The 18,638-nt window shown below is 37.2% G+C and overlaps 2 protein-coding genes and 1 long non-coding RNA gene across 6 annotated transcripts; 1 reads left to right on the plus strand and 2 right to left on the minus strand.

Annotated features, from left to right (window-relative positions):
• The first annotated feature begins 857 nt into the window (after positions 1 to 857).
• LOC103323376 (putative GDP-L-fucose synthase 2) lies at positions 858 to 2,552 on the plus strand. Its single transcript, XM_008225369.3, has 2 exons — positions 858 to 1,158; positions 1,348 to 2,552. The coding sequence occupies exons 1-2, from the start codon at positions 1,140 to 1,142 to the stop codon at positions 2,301 to 2,303; spliced, it is 975 nt and encodes a 324-aa protein (XP_008223591.2). The 5' UTR covers positions 858 to 1,139; the 3' UTR covers positions 2,304 to 2,552.
• An 8,401-nt stretch (positions 2,553 to 10,953) lies between these two features.
• LOC148920106 (uncharacterized) lies at positions 10,954 to 13,941 on the minus strand. Its single transcript, XR_016123632.1, has 2 exons — positions 13,466 to 13,941; positions 10,954 to 11,385 (listed from the first exon to the last, which is right to left on the minus strand). It is a non-coding gene; the product is annotated as an uncharacterized LOC148920106 (long non-coding RNA).
• A 610-nt stretch (positions 13,942 to 14,551) lies between these two features.
• LOC103323377 (uncharacterized) lies at positions 14,552 to 17,616 on the minus strand. Of its 4 annotated transcripts, none has more exons than XM_008225370.2 (8): positions 17,337 to 17,616; positions 16,710 to 16,859; positions 16,034 to 16,210; positions 15,812 to 15,900; positions 15,660 to 15,724; positions 15,349 to 15,451; positions 14,998 to 15,108; positions 14,552 to 14,901 (listed from the first exon to the last, which is right to left on the minus strand). In XM_008225370.2, the coding sequence occupies exons 1-8, from the start codon at positions 17,449 to 17,451 to the stop codon at positions 14,776 to 14,778; spliced, it is 936 nt and encodes a 311-aa protein (XP_008223592.1). In that variant the 5' UTR covers positions 17,452 to 17,616; the 3' UTR covers positions 14,552 to 14,775. The 4 variants fall into 4 exon arrangements, with proteins under 4 accessions (XP_008223592.1, XP_088903067.1, XP_088903069.1 ...); XM_089046941.1 differs by having other exon boundaries at positions 15,349 to 15,535; positions 17,337 to 17,615; XM_089046943.1 differs by lacking the exon at positions 14,552 to 14,901 and having other exon boundaries at positions 15,028 to 15,207; positions 17,337 to 17,615.
• Between the last annotated feature and the right edge of the window lie 1,022 nt (positions 17,617 to 18,638).

Here is an 18,638-nt window from a genome sequence, read left to right on the forward strand (position 1 = left end):
CATATTAGATAAAATAAAAAAAGAATACATTTAATGCTATATTGAAATTCAAAAGAATGCTACTATTTCCACCTCATGTCTTATTGCCCCACCTACCTTATCTTCAAAATTTTAAAGACAAATTTACCCCATTGTAAAATGACTTCTAAAGACTTAGGGGAAAAACCCTAAACTCACATAACTCGCCTATTCTACCATTTGACAAATAAATATTTGTAATACCCACATTTCTCTTTCCAGCCTCAACCTTCATTCCCCACCATAGCCATCGGTGTCGTCAACATTGTTGGCACATGTGTCCCTCTTCCCCTCCTACATCGTGGTTGTCATCGTCTCTCTCTCCCCACTGGCTGTCTCTTTCTCTCCCTCATCTCCCCATCACTTTTCTCTCTTCTGTGTCGGCAACGATAGAGCTCGGTGACCTTGTCGGCCTTCAAATCTAAGGTGTTTGATATCATATCTAGAGGCCCGTGACCTTGCCGTCCAACATAGTTGATGGCGCCAATATAGAAAGATATATATATATATATATATATAGATCGCTGAGTAGAGAGAGAAAAATAGATCGCTGAGGAATGGCTAAGGTGGAATTTTGTACTTTTTTAAGTCTCAAATTGATTGACAGTTGTCCATAAGTGATTGGGTGGAGAATTTACTTGAATTAATAATTAAAAGGTATTTTAGGAATAATGATGGGTGGAAAGATAGGGTTGTCGTTTTTTAAATTTACATGGTGAGTGAGTAAAATAAAACAGAGGTTAAAAATAGCAACACTCGTTCTAAATTGTTAACGAAACAAAATGATCATGAAAAATATGCATTTATTATTGCTTTAGTTTCCAGGTAAAATGAAACCCGTGGAGGTTTGCAATTGCCCCCTATGTTTCCATGTTCCAACGAAGCAACCATCCCATTTCCTATGTTTGGACTCATCAAACATTCCCAAACCCCATTTTCCATCAACCAAACGGGCCCAAAAGGTAGAGCCGTAAAGAGTAAAAAAATTCTGGTCACAAATAAAATAGGAAACAATAAAGTTGGGATCAGTTCACTCTTCTTCTACGGCGTCGCCAGAGTTCTCTGTTAGGTAGCGTTTGCTTCCGGAGTTGCTGCAGTACTGAAGCAACACATCTCACAATATGAGTGGCGCCATTAACGGTACTCTCTCTCTCTCTCTCTCTCTCTCTGCATTCTGTTTGGTCGCTGAGAAAAACTAATCTAATACACTTGACCAAATTTATTTCTTCCCATGCGCATTTTCTCTCCAGCCAAACAAACTAAACACACTTCAATCTCTCAAATTTCCGTACTGCAAACTGCAATCTCTCATTCTCCTTCTCTCTGCAGATGCCACCTCGCCTTCCGCCCTCTCTGACAAGTCGGCGAAGATCTTCGTCGCGGGTCACCGCGGACTTGTCGGCTCCGCCATCGTCCGCAAGCTCCAAGCCCTAGGGTTCACCAACCTCGTCCTCCGTGGCCATGCCGAGCTGGACCTCACTCGCCAAAACGACGTCGAGTCCTTCTTCGCCGTCGAAAAGCCCCAATTCGTCATCCTCGCGGCGGCAAAAGTTGGCGGCATTCACGCCAACAACACATACCCGGCAGATTTCATCGCCGTCAATCTCCAGATCCAGACCAATGTGATCGACGCCTCGTACCGATTCGGAGTGAAGAAGCTCTTGTTTCTCGGCTCCTCTTGTATTTACCCCAAGTTCGCTCCACAGCCTATCCCCGAAAGCGCATTGTTAACGGGCCCTCTGGAGCCCACAAATGAGTGGTATGCGATTGCCAAGATCGCCGGGATCAAGATGTGCCAGGCTTACCGGATTCAGTACAATTGGGATGCGATTTCTGGGATGCCCACCAATTTGTATGGGCCACATGACAACTTTCACCCCGAGAATTCCCACGTTTTGCCGGCATTGATGAGGCGGTTTCACGAGGCGAAGGTAAAGGGTGCGAAGGAGGTGGTGGTGTGGGGGTCTGGAAGCCCCTTGAGGGAGTTTTTGCACGTTGACGACTTAGCGGATGGGGTTGTGTTCTTGATGGAGAGTTATAGTGGGCTAGAGCATGTCAATGTGGGTAGTGGCAAGGAGGTGACTATCAAGGAGTTGGCTGAGTTGGTGAAGGAAGTGGTTGGGTTTGAGGGTGAGCTTGTTTGGGACTCTTCCAAGCCTGATGGAACTCCAAGGAAGCTCATGGATAGCTCGAAGCTGGCGGGGTTGGGTTGGACCCCAAAGATCTCTCTCAAGGATGGTCTAGTTGATACCTATAAGTGGTACTTGGAGAATGTCAAGCAATGATAATGCAGGTGATTGCATTGGATGTGATTTTTTTATTTATCAAGCACTATTAGTTCTTGTTATGTCATCATCCTGAACTTGTTATTGTTGTTACATTAACATCAGGAGCCTACTTGGATGTTCATTCTGTATCATTTATGTGGAATAAATTATCTGTGAATTTGTTGTTATGTCATCATCCTGAACTGAGTGAGCTATTGTTAATTGGAGCTTTACAAATTTTTATTGTATAAAATTGATGTTGATCAATGCTTGCTTACCGGCTTTGCTGTTGTTTTTCTGAATTTCCATGTTGGCTAAATACACACGGATGGAAATTACTGTGGAATCCTGTGATGCCAGACCATGTGTGGGATCATTTCATAACATAAGTGTAGGCTAGAGAGTCTCTTAATTGCTATTTGTATGCCATCTAATTATTCACTTATTACTTATTCACCACATGGGCCTTTGACTGTGGTCTGAAACACATCAATATGGTTTCTTCTGTCATCAACCTTATTTTTGGCTATTTATTTTCACCTAGTATCTTATCATCGCAGGCCTTGTGCTACTTTGAAGTGGAATATAGTGAAACCTATACAATCATGCTCATGCTTTCCACATTCTGTGCAAATTATTTTCTCATCAGTGTCCTTAGTATTGAATAATTAGAGTTCCTTATGTGCTTATTAACTTCTTGTCTCTCCATTGACTAGAGAAGGATAGTCTTTCTTTATCCCATGTTATACGATAGCGTTGGTGTTGTAAAACATTGAACAAGTGTTTGATGCAGGACAAGTGTGAGAGAATGTGTAGAAAAGATTGATGCACGTTCAAAGTCAATTCTTTGATTGCTGTAAGATTGTGGAGAGTAAGATCAATAGCGAAACTCTATGGAACAAGGAGAGAAAAGTATAAATAAAAGCATAAAACTACTAGCATCACACGAGTAGGGTTATAGGAATCACTCCTATCCTAGAGGCCTTGCGCATCACACCTAGGGTTAGGTTGCATCACACAAACCTAGAGAGAAGCAAAGCTCTGAGAAGATTGTTCAATCATCAAACTCTCTCTAAATCTAAGAAAAATCCTATGTGTTGACAGCACTAAAATGCCCCTAACTCACATATCGCTAAAGTCAAAAGAGTCCAGAAAAAGCATAAGAGAAACCTTGGATAAATTAATATATATAAAAAACACCATATTGAGACTTAGTGCTCTCTTTATTATGCCTGGGATAAGCTTCTAAGGGCTGCTGCCGCTTATGTTCCACATCATTGTTTCTGTTTTGTAACTTCACGATAACATATTGGTCCACTTTTGTTTTGTTTCGTTTCTTTTATTGAGAAAACTGTTTCTTATGAATTCTGTCTCTATTAAGATACACGGCTAGGCTTGTTTTTCAGCCTAGGGGTTTCCTTTATCTGAAATTTATGAGAAAAGTGTCATCACATTGTATACTTCTTATCCAAAAAAAATAAAAAAATAAAAAGCATTGGATATGCATTCTAATGTATAGCTTTTGGCATTATTTTTGGTATTCGTAGTCTTGTAAACTATTCTAGCTCTATAAACCAGAAATAGAGAGCTTAAGTAATATGATATATGTAGAGATTATAATCATTCTGTCTTTGAAATTGTTTCTGGACAAAATGTGAAATCATTATTTTTTTGATGGCAAAAGTGATTTTTTTATGGCATTATGGGTTATCACCTCTTGATATCGTTGGAGATTTGGGTAGGTTGTGTAATGATGAAGAAGGTGATTCATTATTGACTTCCAACTGTGAGGAATAATGTCTCTAGTAAATTGGTGGGGTGAAATAAGAAATGTTTTGGTTGAAGTCTCTGTAAAGCCTCTGGATTGAGGAGTCATATATGCAACATGTGGAAATCACGAGTAGAACTTTGAACTCGTGCAGAAGTCATGTTGTAAGAGACTCGTCCTAGTTTGGGCCAGGATAAACTGTTACTCTGGGTTACAATTGAAATGATGCATCATTCGTGGCTGTCTTGGTTTCGATTCTGGATCAAGTGGGTATTTTTTGTGGTATATTAGCTCTGGCACTAGAAGACCTAGGGGTGGTTGCGGTTCTAACAATTTTTACTCAAACCGCAAACCGAGACTATTTGCAGTTTGGTGATTTTGAAACCGCAAACCGACCGTAAACCGCAAAACGCGGTTTATCGCAAATTAGCGGTTTAAAACCGCAAGTTCTCAAGATTCACAAAAATATAAATTCACAATCTAAATAAATAAATATACAACCTCAATTTCTCAAACATATATAAATTCACAATCTCCTAAACTTCTCAAGCATTCACAACTGAAGAAAATTAAAGTTACAATTCCAAGCATTCTAATTAAAGTTAAACTTCTCAAGCATTCCAATTCCAAATCCTTTAAAGTTACAAACCAAAAGGAAAATGCAAAGTAAAATAAATTAAAGTTACAACCAAAAAGAAAAATCAAATTTAAAGTTAATTAAAGTTACAAACTAAAAGGAAAATGCAATGCACCAATGTTACAAACTAAAGTTACAAGCTCAAGTGTTGGTGGTGAGTGGATTTGAAGAACCTCATTATGTTGTTTGAGCACCAATGTTATCTAAAAATAAAACAACATAGTTTAGTACATTTTATTATAAGAAGCATAAATAACATTAGCATAAATAAATTAATTACTTACAAGTTGTCATATGTTCCATTTCCTTGTAAAATTCAACATCATCATCTGTGAAAATCAAATCAGAAGCTTAATACCGCAAATATGATTTGGTTTATGCGATTGTTTAATCAAATTGTCGGTTGGTTTTATTTTTCAGTTTTTCGGTTTAAAATGTCACCCCTAAGAAGACCTGTTCTCTACAAAGCACGAGGACTTTATGGTATTTGAAACAAAATAATTCATTTTCTCCACTTACCCTCGTGTTTGATTTTTAATACTTTTTAATCAATTTTGTTCTCTCTACCATTATCCACGTTGACGAGTGTGGTGGTTGGTGTGTGGGCTGGTGGAGGTGGTAGTATGGCTGACACGAGGGCTTTTCTTTGCATCTTTTTTTTTTCTTCCTTGTTTTTGGACCGAAAGAGTAGAATAGGAAAGAGAAAGAACAAAAAGGAAAAAAAATTCATTAAAAAATAAAAGGGAGTGTAACTGTGTAAGGCAAACTTTGGCCATGGGTTGAATCCTTCCAAGTTGTGGAAGACGGGGCTGCCTCTGAATTGTTCTGCTCCTTTCTTTTTTGACCTGTTTGGGCCTGCGTGCCCGCATGGTTTCTGCTTGTAATTTTCCTTTTTCCGTATAAAAAAGAAAAGAAAAGGCCATGCTTGTAAGTTTCCTTTTTCCGTATAAAAAAGAAAAGAAAAGGGGAGTGAGAAAATCAGCTCTCAATAACCATCTGTGACTCTTTTTCTTGCCTGCACAAATGCAGCCTTATTCTAATAAAAGAACCTGGTACGGTTCTTAGCAATGTGCATTGTGATAACCAAATAGGCGTTGGTTCTTAGACAATACGAATGGTGCACCCTTGTCCTTTGGAATCTTAATGGGTTTGAAATCCAAATTAGGTAAACTAATGTTTCCCGATGTTCATCTTTCCCATGGTTTGGGTGGGGATTATTTGCCTATAGGATTGCCTGGAGAATTGGCGCGTTGCACAATCCTGACATATTTAAGAGGTTCTTAGTAGATTTCTCAAATTTAAACATCTTTAATAGAAAAGTAGATTATATGCGAAAAATCTAAACTTAGGGAACTGCTTCCTTGACAGAATGTTTTATTTTTTTGGGAAGGCAGATAGCTTATTATTTACTAATATGTTGATGTAAAATCATAGAATATGCAGCATGCTTGTTTGTATATGTCGTTATATTTTCAGTCTGGTAACATAACATAATATAGTTCTGATGGTAATTTGATCAAGGTTGTTACGACTAGCTTCCATTGGAAGTAATTGGACACTTTTTGCTTTGTTTTTTTAAGTTGGGGGGTAAAATAAGGATGTATGAAATGAGTGACTTTTACTATTAAAGAGTGTTTGAAACAACTTTACACCAATTTGAAAATTAAAGTATAGCTTGGTTTAGTTGCTCTGTTTATCTAAAAACAAGTAAAAAAAACAAAACAAACTATATAGCTTGTTGAGAACAGTTTTAGGCCAGTGGCTTTCAACTGGTTCAGTGACTTGGATTACATTTGCTGATTACCCCCTTCATTCAGTTGGGGTTTCAAGAGGAACAGTCGTGACCAAAAAGTCCAGTAAGGGACAGTCCCCTTCTTGCTGTTGTCAGCTGCCCACAACTTTTTTCATCCCATGTCTTGGGACTTGGGAAAGGAGGTTGGGTGTGGGTGATTTTATTTTTTGATTCAATATCCTAAGTCCAAAGTAATATTTGAACGGATAGACAATGACCTTGTGTGATTAAAACACGGGGTTCAATGTAGACATGTGTCAATGGATAAATGTGGGCGTGACCTTGGGGCATAATTCGATAACTCGATTATGTTCTGAATTCGTTAATTCATGAAGTTAACAGAATAAATCTGGATCTTATCTAATAAAAATAAATAAAAATATTTTAAAACTATTTGTAACATAAAAGAATTCAAATTAGGTTATCATATTTGATATAAGATAATTCAACAAATTGAATATGGATGTAGCTGTGAATGTTCTATTGGATTTTCGAAATCGGATTGTGTTGAAATTTTTTTGAAATCCAGTTGGGTCGGAGTGCAGGTCCTCCCCTCCATTTCTGATTCATTTATAGGTCTAATGTTAGACGTAAATTAAGTTAGTTGGTCATGACAGTGAACCTAACTTATTGCACCAAATTTTAGACACTTCCCATAACAAATAAAAAAGAAGAAGAATAAAACCAGATTTGAAGTCAGGTTCGAACACTTCTTACCTTTACCCTCTTTTTGTAGAACCAAAAATAAAATAAAAATAAGAAAAGAAAAAGGAACCCAAAGAAAAACCGACAATTTAGAAACATTATGGGGGCATGATAACACCCTTGGGATTTAAAGCATAAAAATGCCAAAAATCGTTAATTTCCACGAAATTACTAAATTCCTAGGTCCCACTAAAAAGATTTGAAAGTGTAGAAAACAAACTGTGTTTTATCAAGGGTATTTCGCCGAATTGTCCATTGAATTTGTACATAATTACTAATTTACCCAATGATTTATTATTATTATTTATTTATAGAAAATTGGAATTTTTGTAGAAATGTCACTTGAACTTATACATTAGTTTCAATTTGTCACCTTAAAGAAAAATTTAATATAAATATCACCTTAATTTTTCAAAAACCATTATTTGTTATCTGACTTTAACACCATCCATTTTTAAGGATATTTCAGTCTTTCTATTTTCAAGGGTATTTTAAAAATGGAAAAATACCCTTGAGAATAGAAAGACTAAAATATCCTTAAAATGGATAGAAAATTGGATGATGTTAAAGTAAGATGATAAATCATGACAAAAATAACATTTCTCTTAAATTTTTCTTTAAGGTGACAAATTGAAACTGAGATGTAAGTTCAAGTGACATTTATTTAAAAAATCCCTAGAAAATTAAGGACTTGAACTAAATGTTATTCTCAATTTCCCCTACAGTCCAAATTCTCAACATTTCATCCAGTTTATCGTTAAATATGAGGGCAAATTGGTCATTTCACATGTTAAAAATAATTAAATAATATAAAATAAAATAATATGACATATAAAATAAAAACATCATTTTAAAAAACAGAGAGGTGTATCATATCCTGGATCGGCTCAGCCGTAGCACGATATTGTCCTCTTTGGGCCCCATGCCCTCACAATTTTGTTTCTGGGAACTCACGAGCACTTCCTAATGAGTCACCCATCCTGGGATTGCTCTAGCCTATACTCGCTTAACTTTGGAGTTTTCATGACTCAAGTCGTGAGCTCCCTGCCTCGTGCTAAATGGAGGTGGGCATGTACATATAAGGCACATCACCTCCTTTTCGCTTGTCGATGTGAGATGTTACAATCCACCCCCCTTAGGGGCCCGACGCCTCGCTCACACTCGCACCACACAAAGCAAAGTGGCTGTGATACAATTCTATTACATCCGGATCGGCTCCGCCAGAAGACGATATTATCCGCTGGGCCCCCGCCTCACCGCTTTGTTTCTAGGAACTCACGAGCACTTCCTGGGTCACCCATCTTGAATTGCTCTAGCCCAAATTCGCTTAACTCGAGTTCCTATGACTTCAAACTTGTGAGCTCCCAAAACGCCTTGTGCTAGATAGAGGTGAGGATGTACATATAAGGCACATCACCCCCTTTAAGTTGGTCGATGTGGGATGTTATAGAGGTGGGACCCATCTACCCCTTCTTCTCTCTCTGCAACTCCGCCTCTCTCTCTCTCTCTCTCTCTCTCTCTCTCTCGACTCTCTCGTATGACACCCTCCAAACAGCCCCATTAATTCAGATCTTGAATCAGTTCATGCGTTGTGTGATTTCAAGTTGAGATTTTGGGTGAGGGGTGATCAAGTCAGCAAAATTCAGGGGGTGGGCTAAGAGATATTAGGTCACTAGGTAGGGAGGGTGAACTTGGTGATGTTGATGAGGAATCGGTCAAATGGCAAGCGAGGAAAGGCAGGAAGGAACTAAGCCTGAGGCTTGAGGATGGCATGGAAGGTGGCGTGGCACACCGGAAGGATTAAACCGTTTAGTGGTTTGACGAGGAACTTGTAAGGTGAAGAGGTTTGGACCTTGAAGGCTATGGGTGAGAAAAAAAAAACATAGGGGAGGGGGTCAAATGGGTCTAGGTCTATGGGTGGGGATAAGGTTTTCTTTTGTGTTTTTTGGGTGTGGGGGTGGTCAGTTATTGCTGGGATGTCAATTGAGGATTAGAGTTGCATGGAGTAGCTAAGCTTGGGGATGGGGATGAGTTGTTTTGTGTCGATGAGATGATGGGCTAGCTGTGGTGATTAGGTGTGTAGAGTTAATATTTAGGGTGAGATAACGTGTTTTAGTTGGAGTGTGAGAGTCGGTGAAAGACATATGGTGGCGGTGGTTTGTGGATGGTGGCGTTGGTGTAGATGATCACGATTGGGAAAGGGTGCCTTCAGGTGTGTGAAGGGGTTAATCCCCTTTTTTAATTTTTTTTTTCCCTTATGTTTTATGTTTGTAAAGTGAAGTTTGGATGAAATGTTAATGATTTAGACAATATGAGTAATTTTAATAATAAAAATTTATTCGAATCCTTAATTTTCTTTAAAAAAAAAGTATCTGAATGTAAATTAATAATTAGATACAAGTTGAAAAGGGAATTCGACAGGTTACCCTTTTATCAAATAAAATAGATTTGTATTTTCACGTGCATGCAAAAACCAAAAACCAAGAAAATCCCAAATTGCAGTGCACACAATTGATAGGACACTTCCATGGACTATGAATATGAGGGCCTTCCAAACTTTATTTGTCTTTGCCTTTGTTTTTCTCTCTCTCTCTCTTCTCTCTCTCTCTCTCAGTGCCTGTTTTACCGATGCCTATAAGATAGATAGTGCCTAAGCCTAGGAGCCCTAAACCCCAGTTTCAGTGTTTATCTGGACTCCACTTGTTGCATTGTCACCTCACTACCCAACCCATACAAGACAGATTTAGAAACACCATTTACAAAGCCACAACACTCTCTCAGTCTCAAGCCAAAATTGAGAATTGAAACAGAGAAAGTTGATAAATAATGGGAAAATTGCATCCATCCAAACTAAAAAGATTACAACCAACCTCCCAGAAACCCAAGTGGCATTTGTGCAATTTTTTCACAAGTAATAATATTATTATTGAATATGGAAGATGATTTTCCGAAAATAAAAAGGCTTAATTGTACTCTAATTGTCCTCTAACTAGGAACAGTTAAAAAGTTGCTTGGTAATTGTTTCCACTTTCTCATGTTTTTGTTTTTGTTATTTCTTATTTCATATACGTGAGTTCGAATTTTTTTTTTTTTTTTGGGTCAATAAGAACTTTCATTAACATGAGAGCAATCCAAACCAGATTACAACTCAAAGAAAAAGGAGAAGCAGAGCCATGCGACATATGTTTATCAAACATGACATGTTTTCAGTTTTCAGTTTTCAATTTTCCGAAAAAATGAAAACGAAATGATTATTAAACGAATCCTTTAAATAATTCTTAAACTAAAAGAAACACACCATCAATCAACTTTAAATTTTTGGTGTCCAAGACAAGTATGGAAGAGAAATCAAGTTGGGCAAGTTGCAATTGTTGACTTCAAACCCCAATTACTCACTGACAAAACCCCCAAGTTACATCCCTCTCCCCTTCCCCACTACCCCCTTGCTATTGAGCGGCTCATTCCCCATCTTCCCTTTCTCTCTTTTTTCTTGCCATTTTTTTGGGGTCAATCGTTGGGAGGTCAAAGTTTAAGAACTACAACAATTAAGCCAAATTAAAATGTAAATCCAGGGAAGTGTATTTGAACATGTGAACATAGAGTACCAAAGCCCCCACATACCCCAAGAAAACCCCATAATAAAATTGAGTGGCAGAAGCGAGCTGGTTATAAAAACAGTAGTGCTCATGCATTGAACTTTCTGCAGACATGAAAATTGAAACTTTAATTTACTCACCAGCAGCATCACCAATCTGCTAATTACCAATTTCCTCAAATCACATAATAAATGGAATTTGATTAATACCCTTTCCATATAAACAGAATGAGGAGCCAAAAACTTAATTAATGAGTGAAAATAAAGCAAAAAAAGGAAAATAAAACAAATTATTATATCCTAAAAAAATACAGAAAGATTGAGCCGTCCAGCCAATATCACCAACACCCCTACACCATCAAAAGCCAAAGAAGCAGATCATGAGGAAGGAGATCAGAACTTGCTGCAACAAGTGGTGGACTTTGGATATGGCATTTCCTCTACCAGTCCACCCTTCACATTTTGAGTCCAAGAAAACAACTTTCTCCACAAACTTTCTCAGCAAAAACACTTGAAAGCATGATTCTTCAACTTTCCAGGAAATTGCAGCCATAGCCCCCACCATGCTCCACCACCAAACTTGCTGTCAGCACCAGAAGAAGCCTAAGATTATAGGCAAAAACACACAGACAAACCCACAATGAGATAAAAGGTGCCCCCTTTTTCTGAAGTATGTGGCCAAAAATAAAAATTGGGTTTATGAGCATTTTGAAAAAGAACTTGTGGGTAGGTGAGTAAATGCCAAAACAATGAGCATGAATTGTATAAAATAAAAGAAGAAGCTGAGGAGCAAATTATGAAAGAGGGGTAGGGGGTGGGGTGGGTTGTTGCCTTGGATTTGTGTTGTGTCCTTCTGCTGTTCCGTCTGTCTAAACATAATGAGGCCAAATAAATGTGAGAAAGGGAAAGAAAGAAAGAAAAGAGAAAAATTAAAGAAGGGTTTCCGCTTTGTACGATTTTGAGCATGGAAATATTATTTTCCCTTTGCCTTAAACTTAACCACCCCAAAAAATCTCTCTCTCTCTCTCTCTCATCTCTGCGGCCTCAAAAAAACTTGTATGAAACGATAACATTGTTTTGCTATCTAAATCTAATTACAGACTGTCACTTGTAAAAGTAATCACACATTAATATACCGTAATTGACCGAGAATAGCAAAATAATACTATCACATTTCATGTAAGTGCTCCTCGTCAACAACACCCTTTCCACCTTTGCTTGCCACAGAAACCCCATATTAGCTAGATTTGCGCAAGCAACCTCTGTCCTCTTCTGGTTTCCATTTATACCCTTAATCCACTGCCAAAACCCCACTTATATCCCTCAAATAATGTGGAAAACCCCAACTTCACACGCATACACCTATACCCTTTTACCCTGGATAAAGTTTTCCAATTTCAAATTGCTTCAATTTTTAAAAGAGTTTTTAATTGAATTTACATTAGGAGCCTCAGAGCCTGCCTGACCAAACAAGCACCACAGCCGAGGTTAAATTTTTTCGAGAAGAACACCAAACCCTACACAAAACAGTGGTTCTTGATCTAACATTCGTTTGTGGATTCTAGGGGTTGCCATTGCTGAGACCAAAGCAGCTAAACAAGGCCTACACAAAATATAGCCTCTTTCTTCAAGAAAATGGTGGTCTAAGTTTGACCCTTTGGTCATAATAATACGCATACTGGGGGACCCTTATAGGGGTACTGTGGTCATTTTGCAACACTTAGATGGGTAAAAAAAAACAAGTACCCCGGATTTTACGTATCATGTTAACGGAAAAGTGTGTTGCTGCGGCTTTTAGAAAATGCGGTGTGAATTTTCCCTTTTGGGTTTCTAGATAATTTGCATGGGTGAACAATATTCATATTGAAATGAGCCAAAAATATATAAAATAAACTATAAATAAAAAAAAAAAAAATAAGGTGGCAGTAGGAAGCACATGCTTATGGCTTGTCCTGGGCATCTGAAAGTTACAGAGAAGTAACTGTTGGGTCTTGCAGAGTGAATGCAGGCATTTGTACTGGACAAAGATAAAAGAGTACGCTTATTAGCTTAGTTTGAGATTAATATGATGATGGGCCACCTGTACGATGATGGAAGTAGGGTGCATAATTGGCAATGCTAGTTAAGGGTAGCTGAGTTTTCTTCTTGAGCTCTCAAAATCCAGGCTCAGGACTCTCATATCATAGTAGAGAACGGCAAGAGACAGAATGTCTGAGCAAAATTAGGATATCAGAGAAAGAGCAATGAATTTTTCAGGGCAACAAAGAAAGAAAGGAGAAAATATGAGAGAGAGAGAGAGTGAGAGAGAGAGAGAGAGAGAGAGTAGGGAGCTCCAAAAACCAAGACAAAGATGAATCAGGAATCTCTCATCAGAGAGCAATGAAGAAAAGAAACTTTTGTTAACTCAATAAAAAGAAAAGAGGAGAAGCTACAAGCTGAGCAGCTAAATCCAAAGGGTTTCGTTTTTGGAGCAATAATTGATGATTTTGGGTGTCCTTTCCATAAGAAGCAGCACCAAACTAGAAATGCTTTCGAACTAGATGAACATCAAAAATAGCAAACGCTTTGCACACCGCTTTTTTTCTTGGGATACCAATGAAACATTGATGACAGTGACACATTTTGGTATGCAACAAAATGGTACAAATAAAGCTTCCTCTAGATAAGTGAAAATGGCACATACCTTATTTCTCTTCCAGAAAAAATCCGAGAAAATTCTGCTTCAAGAGCCCAGAATTGTTGTTTTCAGAGGCTGCATTTGTGGACACAAGAGGCTCCACAGAGAGAGAGAAAGAGAGAGAGGTTCATCCAAAACCATATCCATTCCGTGTTTACGAAGAGTAATATTGTAATGAAACAACAGTGTAACTTTCTTTTTCAAAGAGCTAAAGGGGTCTTTTAGCTTCTCTTTACAGGCGAAAATCAAAACTCTGACTATCTGAGAAGTGCATCAAATACTTTTAAATATGTATATAGATAATTAGCATTTATCTTATCTTTTTCTTTGTTTTCTGTAAAGCGCAGTCTGTGAAGATGAAGGATGATAATAAAATCATAAAGAAACGGTAAAGTTTACAGAAAGCAGGTGAGACTGTTGCTTTATCCACCTACCTATATTTTTATGTCTCTACGGATGGATTTCAGAAACCTTGATTGAATCAAAACTAATGAACCCTTCTGTCCGGAAAAACTACAAACAATGCCACTATATATCCAGCCAAGGGAGATGTCTGGCCCCAACTTGTGCAAGCCCAATTTCAAAATGGACTGAGCCTTTATCTTTAACTAGAGTCGACTGTGGACAAATCTCACTTTAACCCTTCGTTTGCAGAAGTGAGGAATTTAACAGATTCTAAGATTTTAAAGGTCCTGTGCGACACTCTTAAACTAAGGCCACACATCATCTGATGTGAAATTTATTTTTATTTTTGGCAAAATTTATCATGAATTGATGCCATAAAATAATAAAAGTAATGAGCACAACTATTTTCCATGAAGACATGCATAGTCTAGTAGTATTGTGTGATAATTTTGTTTGATTGGACATAGGTTTTTTTTTTGAGAAGAAGATTTCATTCATAAACCATAAAAGGCATACAAAGATCAGCACGATTACATGGACCACATTAAAACCTTCATAGAAATCATAGGTTTAATAGTGCTATTTCATGAGAAATTTTTGTTATTTTGAAAAAAAAAAAAAGTAACAAGGAATCCACTAAGTATTCATGGTTCTTTTTATCTGTTACTTGTTATAAATGAAAGCGGCTACATAACACATATATCATTCATGGAGACTTTGGTTCTCATACATTGAATTGAAATAGCTGGAACTCTCACCCCTACACACCCTCCTCATAATTTGGAAGACAAAAAGCAAGAAACCAGCATTAACAAGCCACTCACTTCACTTGTTATTTATTGTACACTAGACAGCAGTTCTTATACTATTATCCATGTAACAGCAAAGATAAAGTAGATATTCTACAAAATTCAAGCTGCTGCTTCATCAGCAGAGGAGACCTTCTTGAGAACATAAACAGGATCTCCAACCTTTACGACATTTCCCTTTTTCCCGGTAAGAGAGCCTTCGAAAACTAGATTCTGCCCAAAGTAGACCTGGAAATCCATTTAACATGTTGTATGTAATGTAAATCACTGCATGGACATGGAGGGTGGAATACGGTCCAAAGCCTATAATTGTTACTTACTCACCTTTCCTTTCTGTTTTTGAGTTGGACGCAAGACACTATCAGACCGGATTTTCCTAAGAGTTTCATTTGGCTCAGCTCCTGCGATGCCAGTCTCTTGATTGATTGTTGGTATCTGGAAGACATGAAAGTTCCTGGTTAGCTTTGGTGCCTGTTAAAAGACCCATTTGTCTACCAAGTGGCTCGCTGCCAACAACGTTTGCTCCAGAGGACACTGTTTAGTTAAACAAAGTTTACATTTTAAAATGGAACTACTTATATGATTTTGAGACAAGTATTACATTGATGTTCCTATGAAAATTTGCTTGACTGTCACCACGTAGGCAAAAATTGCAGAAAGGGTAAAACTCTTAACCTTACAGCGGGAGCATAGCTTGACACCCAGGAATGTAAGCTTGTCTATTCTGATCTCTGTCCATAAGTCCTCAGAAAATGGTTCACAACCTTCAACAAGAATGCTGCGACATCCAAGTAAAAGTTTGCAAGATTTAAAACTAAGTAGTATTGGTTGCGAAGATTTTGGTACAGAGTAGTATTGGTTCCTGGAGAAGATTATTAATGCCAAGTTGCTGAAAATAAGCAGTGCAGGAAACATGGTATTGAAGAATTTGGATGCTTATTAAAGAAGAAAAAAAATACAACAGGAAAACTAAATAAAGAAATTACTTTGGTCTAAAACGGTTGACTGGTATGGGTTCCTTCAAAACGTTATTGAGTGCATCCATTGATCCCTGCAAAATATATAATGACAAGAACCTAGTTGGAGCTTCTATTTGAAAGCAAAAGAAGTTACATTTTCACGTTGCAACTTGACTAACCTGAGATAATAGCATGTATGGGTACATGTCGGAGAACATGATTTTGTGTCCTCGAGCATATTCAGGTTCCACAGGCCTAATTTCTGAAGCTGCATCAGAACACAATGCAACCAGATAAATTAGTTTTGAGTTTGGAAATATGTGCACCACATTGGATGCTATTGCATATTCCAATTAAAGTCCTATCCGATAATGACCTTTTACAGAACACAAAAACTCTACCTGTATTAAAGCGAACAAGTCGACTGGGTTTCCCAAGATAATCTGAAAACCATTTTGATGCATCAGCTCCCTCGTCTAATGCAGAACCAGACCACTCCCATACTGAAACCCCATTTGATACTTCTCGAGGTGCAATCAAAGAAACCTTAAGTGCATCCATGCCAGGTGCTTTTAGTACTGCAAAGTGAAGGTTGTTATTAAGTTAACAGAAAATAAATTCACCAGAACTCTCTGAATGTTGAAACATTAAGCAAAATTATGGAGGACAACTTTGTTTGAAAGTAGTGCTGCATCAGAGTGATTCTTTTTACTACAGTGACAGGTTCTACCAAAGGTGATTGGATTTTGAACTAAATTCTATAGGGGAAAAGAAACAATGACAATAAAAGATCGAATACAACAATGTGAGCACTTTTAATCATAAGAAGGAAAATAAAGAAAAAGAAAAGAGTAAAGCTCCATTTCAACATCCAACTAGGCATAATAACTCCAGAAACAAATCCACATGTGCCAAAGTGATAATTAGCAAAGGAGAAAGAAGTCGGAGTCAATCGGATGGTCACACATCTCCTGCTCAATGATAAGTTTTCTACTGCAGAAAGCACAGTTTGACCATAAACGGCATCTAAAAGAGGGAAAGACAAACTTTACAGAGAAGAAAGTTAATATTTTTTACCTAGATAAGAGCTTTTAGAAGGTTCCCAACCCTCTATGAATGCCTCATCTGGCAGCTCTACCTGAACCAAAGAAAGCTTTGGTTCAACCCTTTGAGTATACGCCCTCCCCTTGTAGTTTACAACTAACCATTGCCGATCCCATCGAAATCCTGTACATCCCAAAAAAAAGAAAATAAAAAAATACAGAATATGGCTGCAGTTTGCAGTCTAACCAACAATTTTCATTTGAATAATTACAAGAATTCCTTGTCACTAAATTACAGGAGGTCCATCAATAATGTAATAAAGCAGAGTAGTTTGACAAATTAAGGTTAAATAGTAAACTTATGCAAAAATAAAAAACAACCGTGATATGCACTGTTTTTATCCTACACTTTTTATTCCAACAAAACTGAAGGCAACTCAAGGATACAGAGATACAATCATGTAGAAAAGAACGAATTTCATGTATAGTTAAAAACAACAAAAATAGAAAACTCAACTGGGCAACTCAAATATGCAAACAAAAATATAATTGAATAATCTGACTTAAATACTAATTGTGCATTTTTTCTAGGGGCCTCAAGAAAGAAACAAAATGAATATCATCATCAATGGAAGTACAAGTAGTGATGAATTGGTCATACCTGTAGGAGTGACAGATGACTGAGAAACTGAAATTCCTCGGCATGATTTTATTGGGTATATGAATATCGATGAGACTTTGGCTATGGCATCTGATTCTGATGGTAGCTGCTCCATCCTCTCTCTCAGTGTTGCTATGCACAAAATGGCCTTTTGGACTGGAAAGAGCGAGAGCTATGCTTTAAATTCAGAAAATGAACCGACCCAATTTGTTCTTATCCTGGAAATGGCCATATAGACCTGCAAGCCCAAACCTTTGAAAAGCAAGATAACAAAAGGTTGAAAATTTATTCAGTTTTGTTCATTTTATCTCTCAACTAAACAGACAAAGTTCAGCAATTCACTCTTCTCCTACCTGCAAGTGTGAATATGACAGGCAGCTGTGCTGTTAGCCATTATTTACCCGCGTCAACTTAAAGTTTTTACTCAAATATTTATATTTATCTATTGGGGGAAAAGGCCAAATTTTGCTGCTTCAATTCCATATTTTTTTCATTATTATCTCAACTGGGTCTAGTCTAATGAAAAATGACATTTATTTACTAACTAGTGATCTCAAGTTTGAACCCATATAACACCTTAATAGTACGTGTGAAAAACCTCATCGTCATTCTTACAGTTTAGACTATCTTTTACATATTTTTTATATAAAAAATCCTTACAGTAGGATTGGGGCCATTAAAAGGTCGGCAAGGCATTTGACGTAAGGCACATAGGAGCGCACCTTTAAAATATGAAGCCACACGTTAAAAATATGCAGATATATGTTAAAGGTACGCAGCCACATGTGAAAGAAAAGGTTATGCATGTTCAATGTGTTTCACTTCAATTAAAGGAAGAGTTTATGAAGTCAAAGCTCCCTCTTAAGCAAGGTCTAAAATATCGAGAGTTTCGGAAATATCGATGGTTCAAAAACAAGGATATATCGATAAAAATGTCGATAAAATTGAATAAAAATCACAGAAATTGTGAGAAAAACTTAGAAATTTTTATTGTAACTCTAGAGAATGTTTATTTAGTCAATTGTGTATTATTTTATCACAAAAAATTGGAATAAAATGTATGGCAAGGTGGGTTTGAGTGATTTAAGTTGATTATGTAGCGACCTGACAAATACCGTGTCTTTAGAAAATATGTAGTAATTAGTGAAAGAAAATTAAACACACCATAATTTTTTAGTTATAATAATTTACTACAATATATTACATATGATCATATATATGAGCTTGGAAAAAAAAAAAAACAAAATATATGAGTAACTTAGTATCACATAGAAAGAATTCGTTAAAACTTAGTATCACATA

Source organism: Prunus mume, linkage group LG2 (assembly GCF_029339155.1).
Source record: "Prunus mume cultivar Tortuosa linkage group LG2, ASM2933915v1, whole genome shotgun sequence".
Classification (NCBI taxonomy): domain Eukaryota; kingdom Viridiplantae; phylum Streptophyta; class Magnoliopsida; order Rosales; family Rosaceae; genus Prunus; species Prunus mume.

What these genes read in the sequence shown, in the direction of transcription:
- LOC103323377 (XM_089046941.1), bottom strand. Translation starts at nt 17,451, where the DNA reads ATGGAGCAGCTACCATCAGAATCAGATGCCATAGCCAAAGTCTCATCG. An exon ending in ACTTGTTCGCTTTAATACAG is followed by an intron (nt 15,901 to 16,033) that starts GTAGAGTTTTTG and finishes GTTCTGATGCAG; the next exon opens with CTTCAGAAATTAGGCCTGTG. An exon ending in AGCTATGCTCCCGCTGTAAG is followed by an intron (nt 15,109 to 15,348) that starts GTTAAGAGTTTT and finishes CATGTCTTCCAG; the next exon opens with ATACCAACAATCAATCAAGA.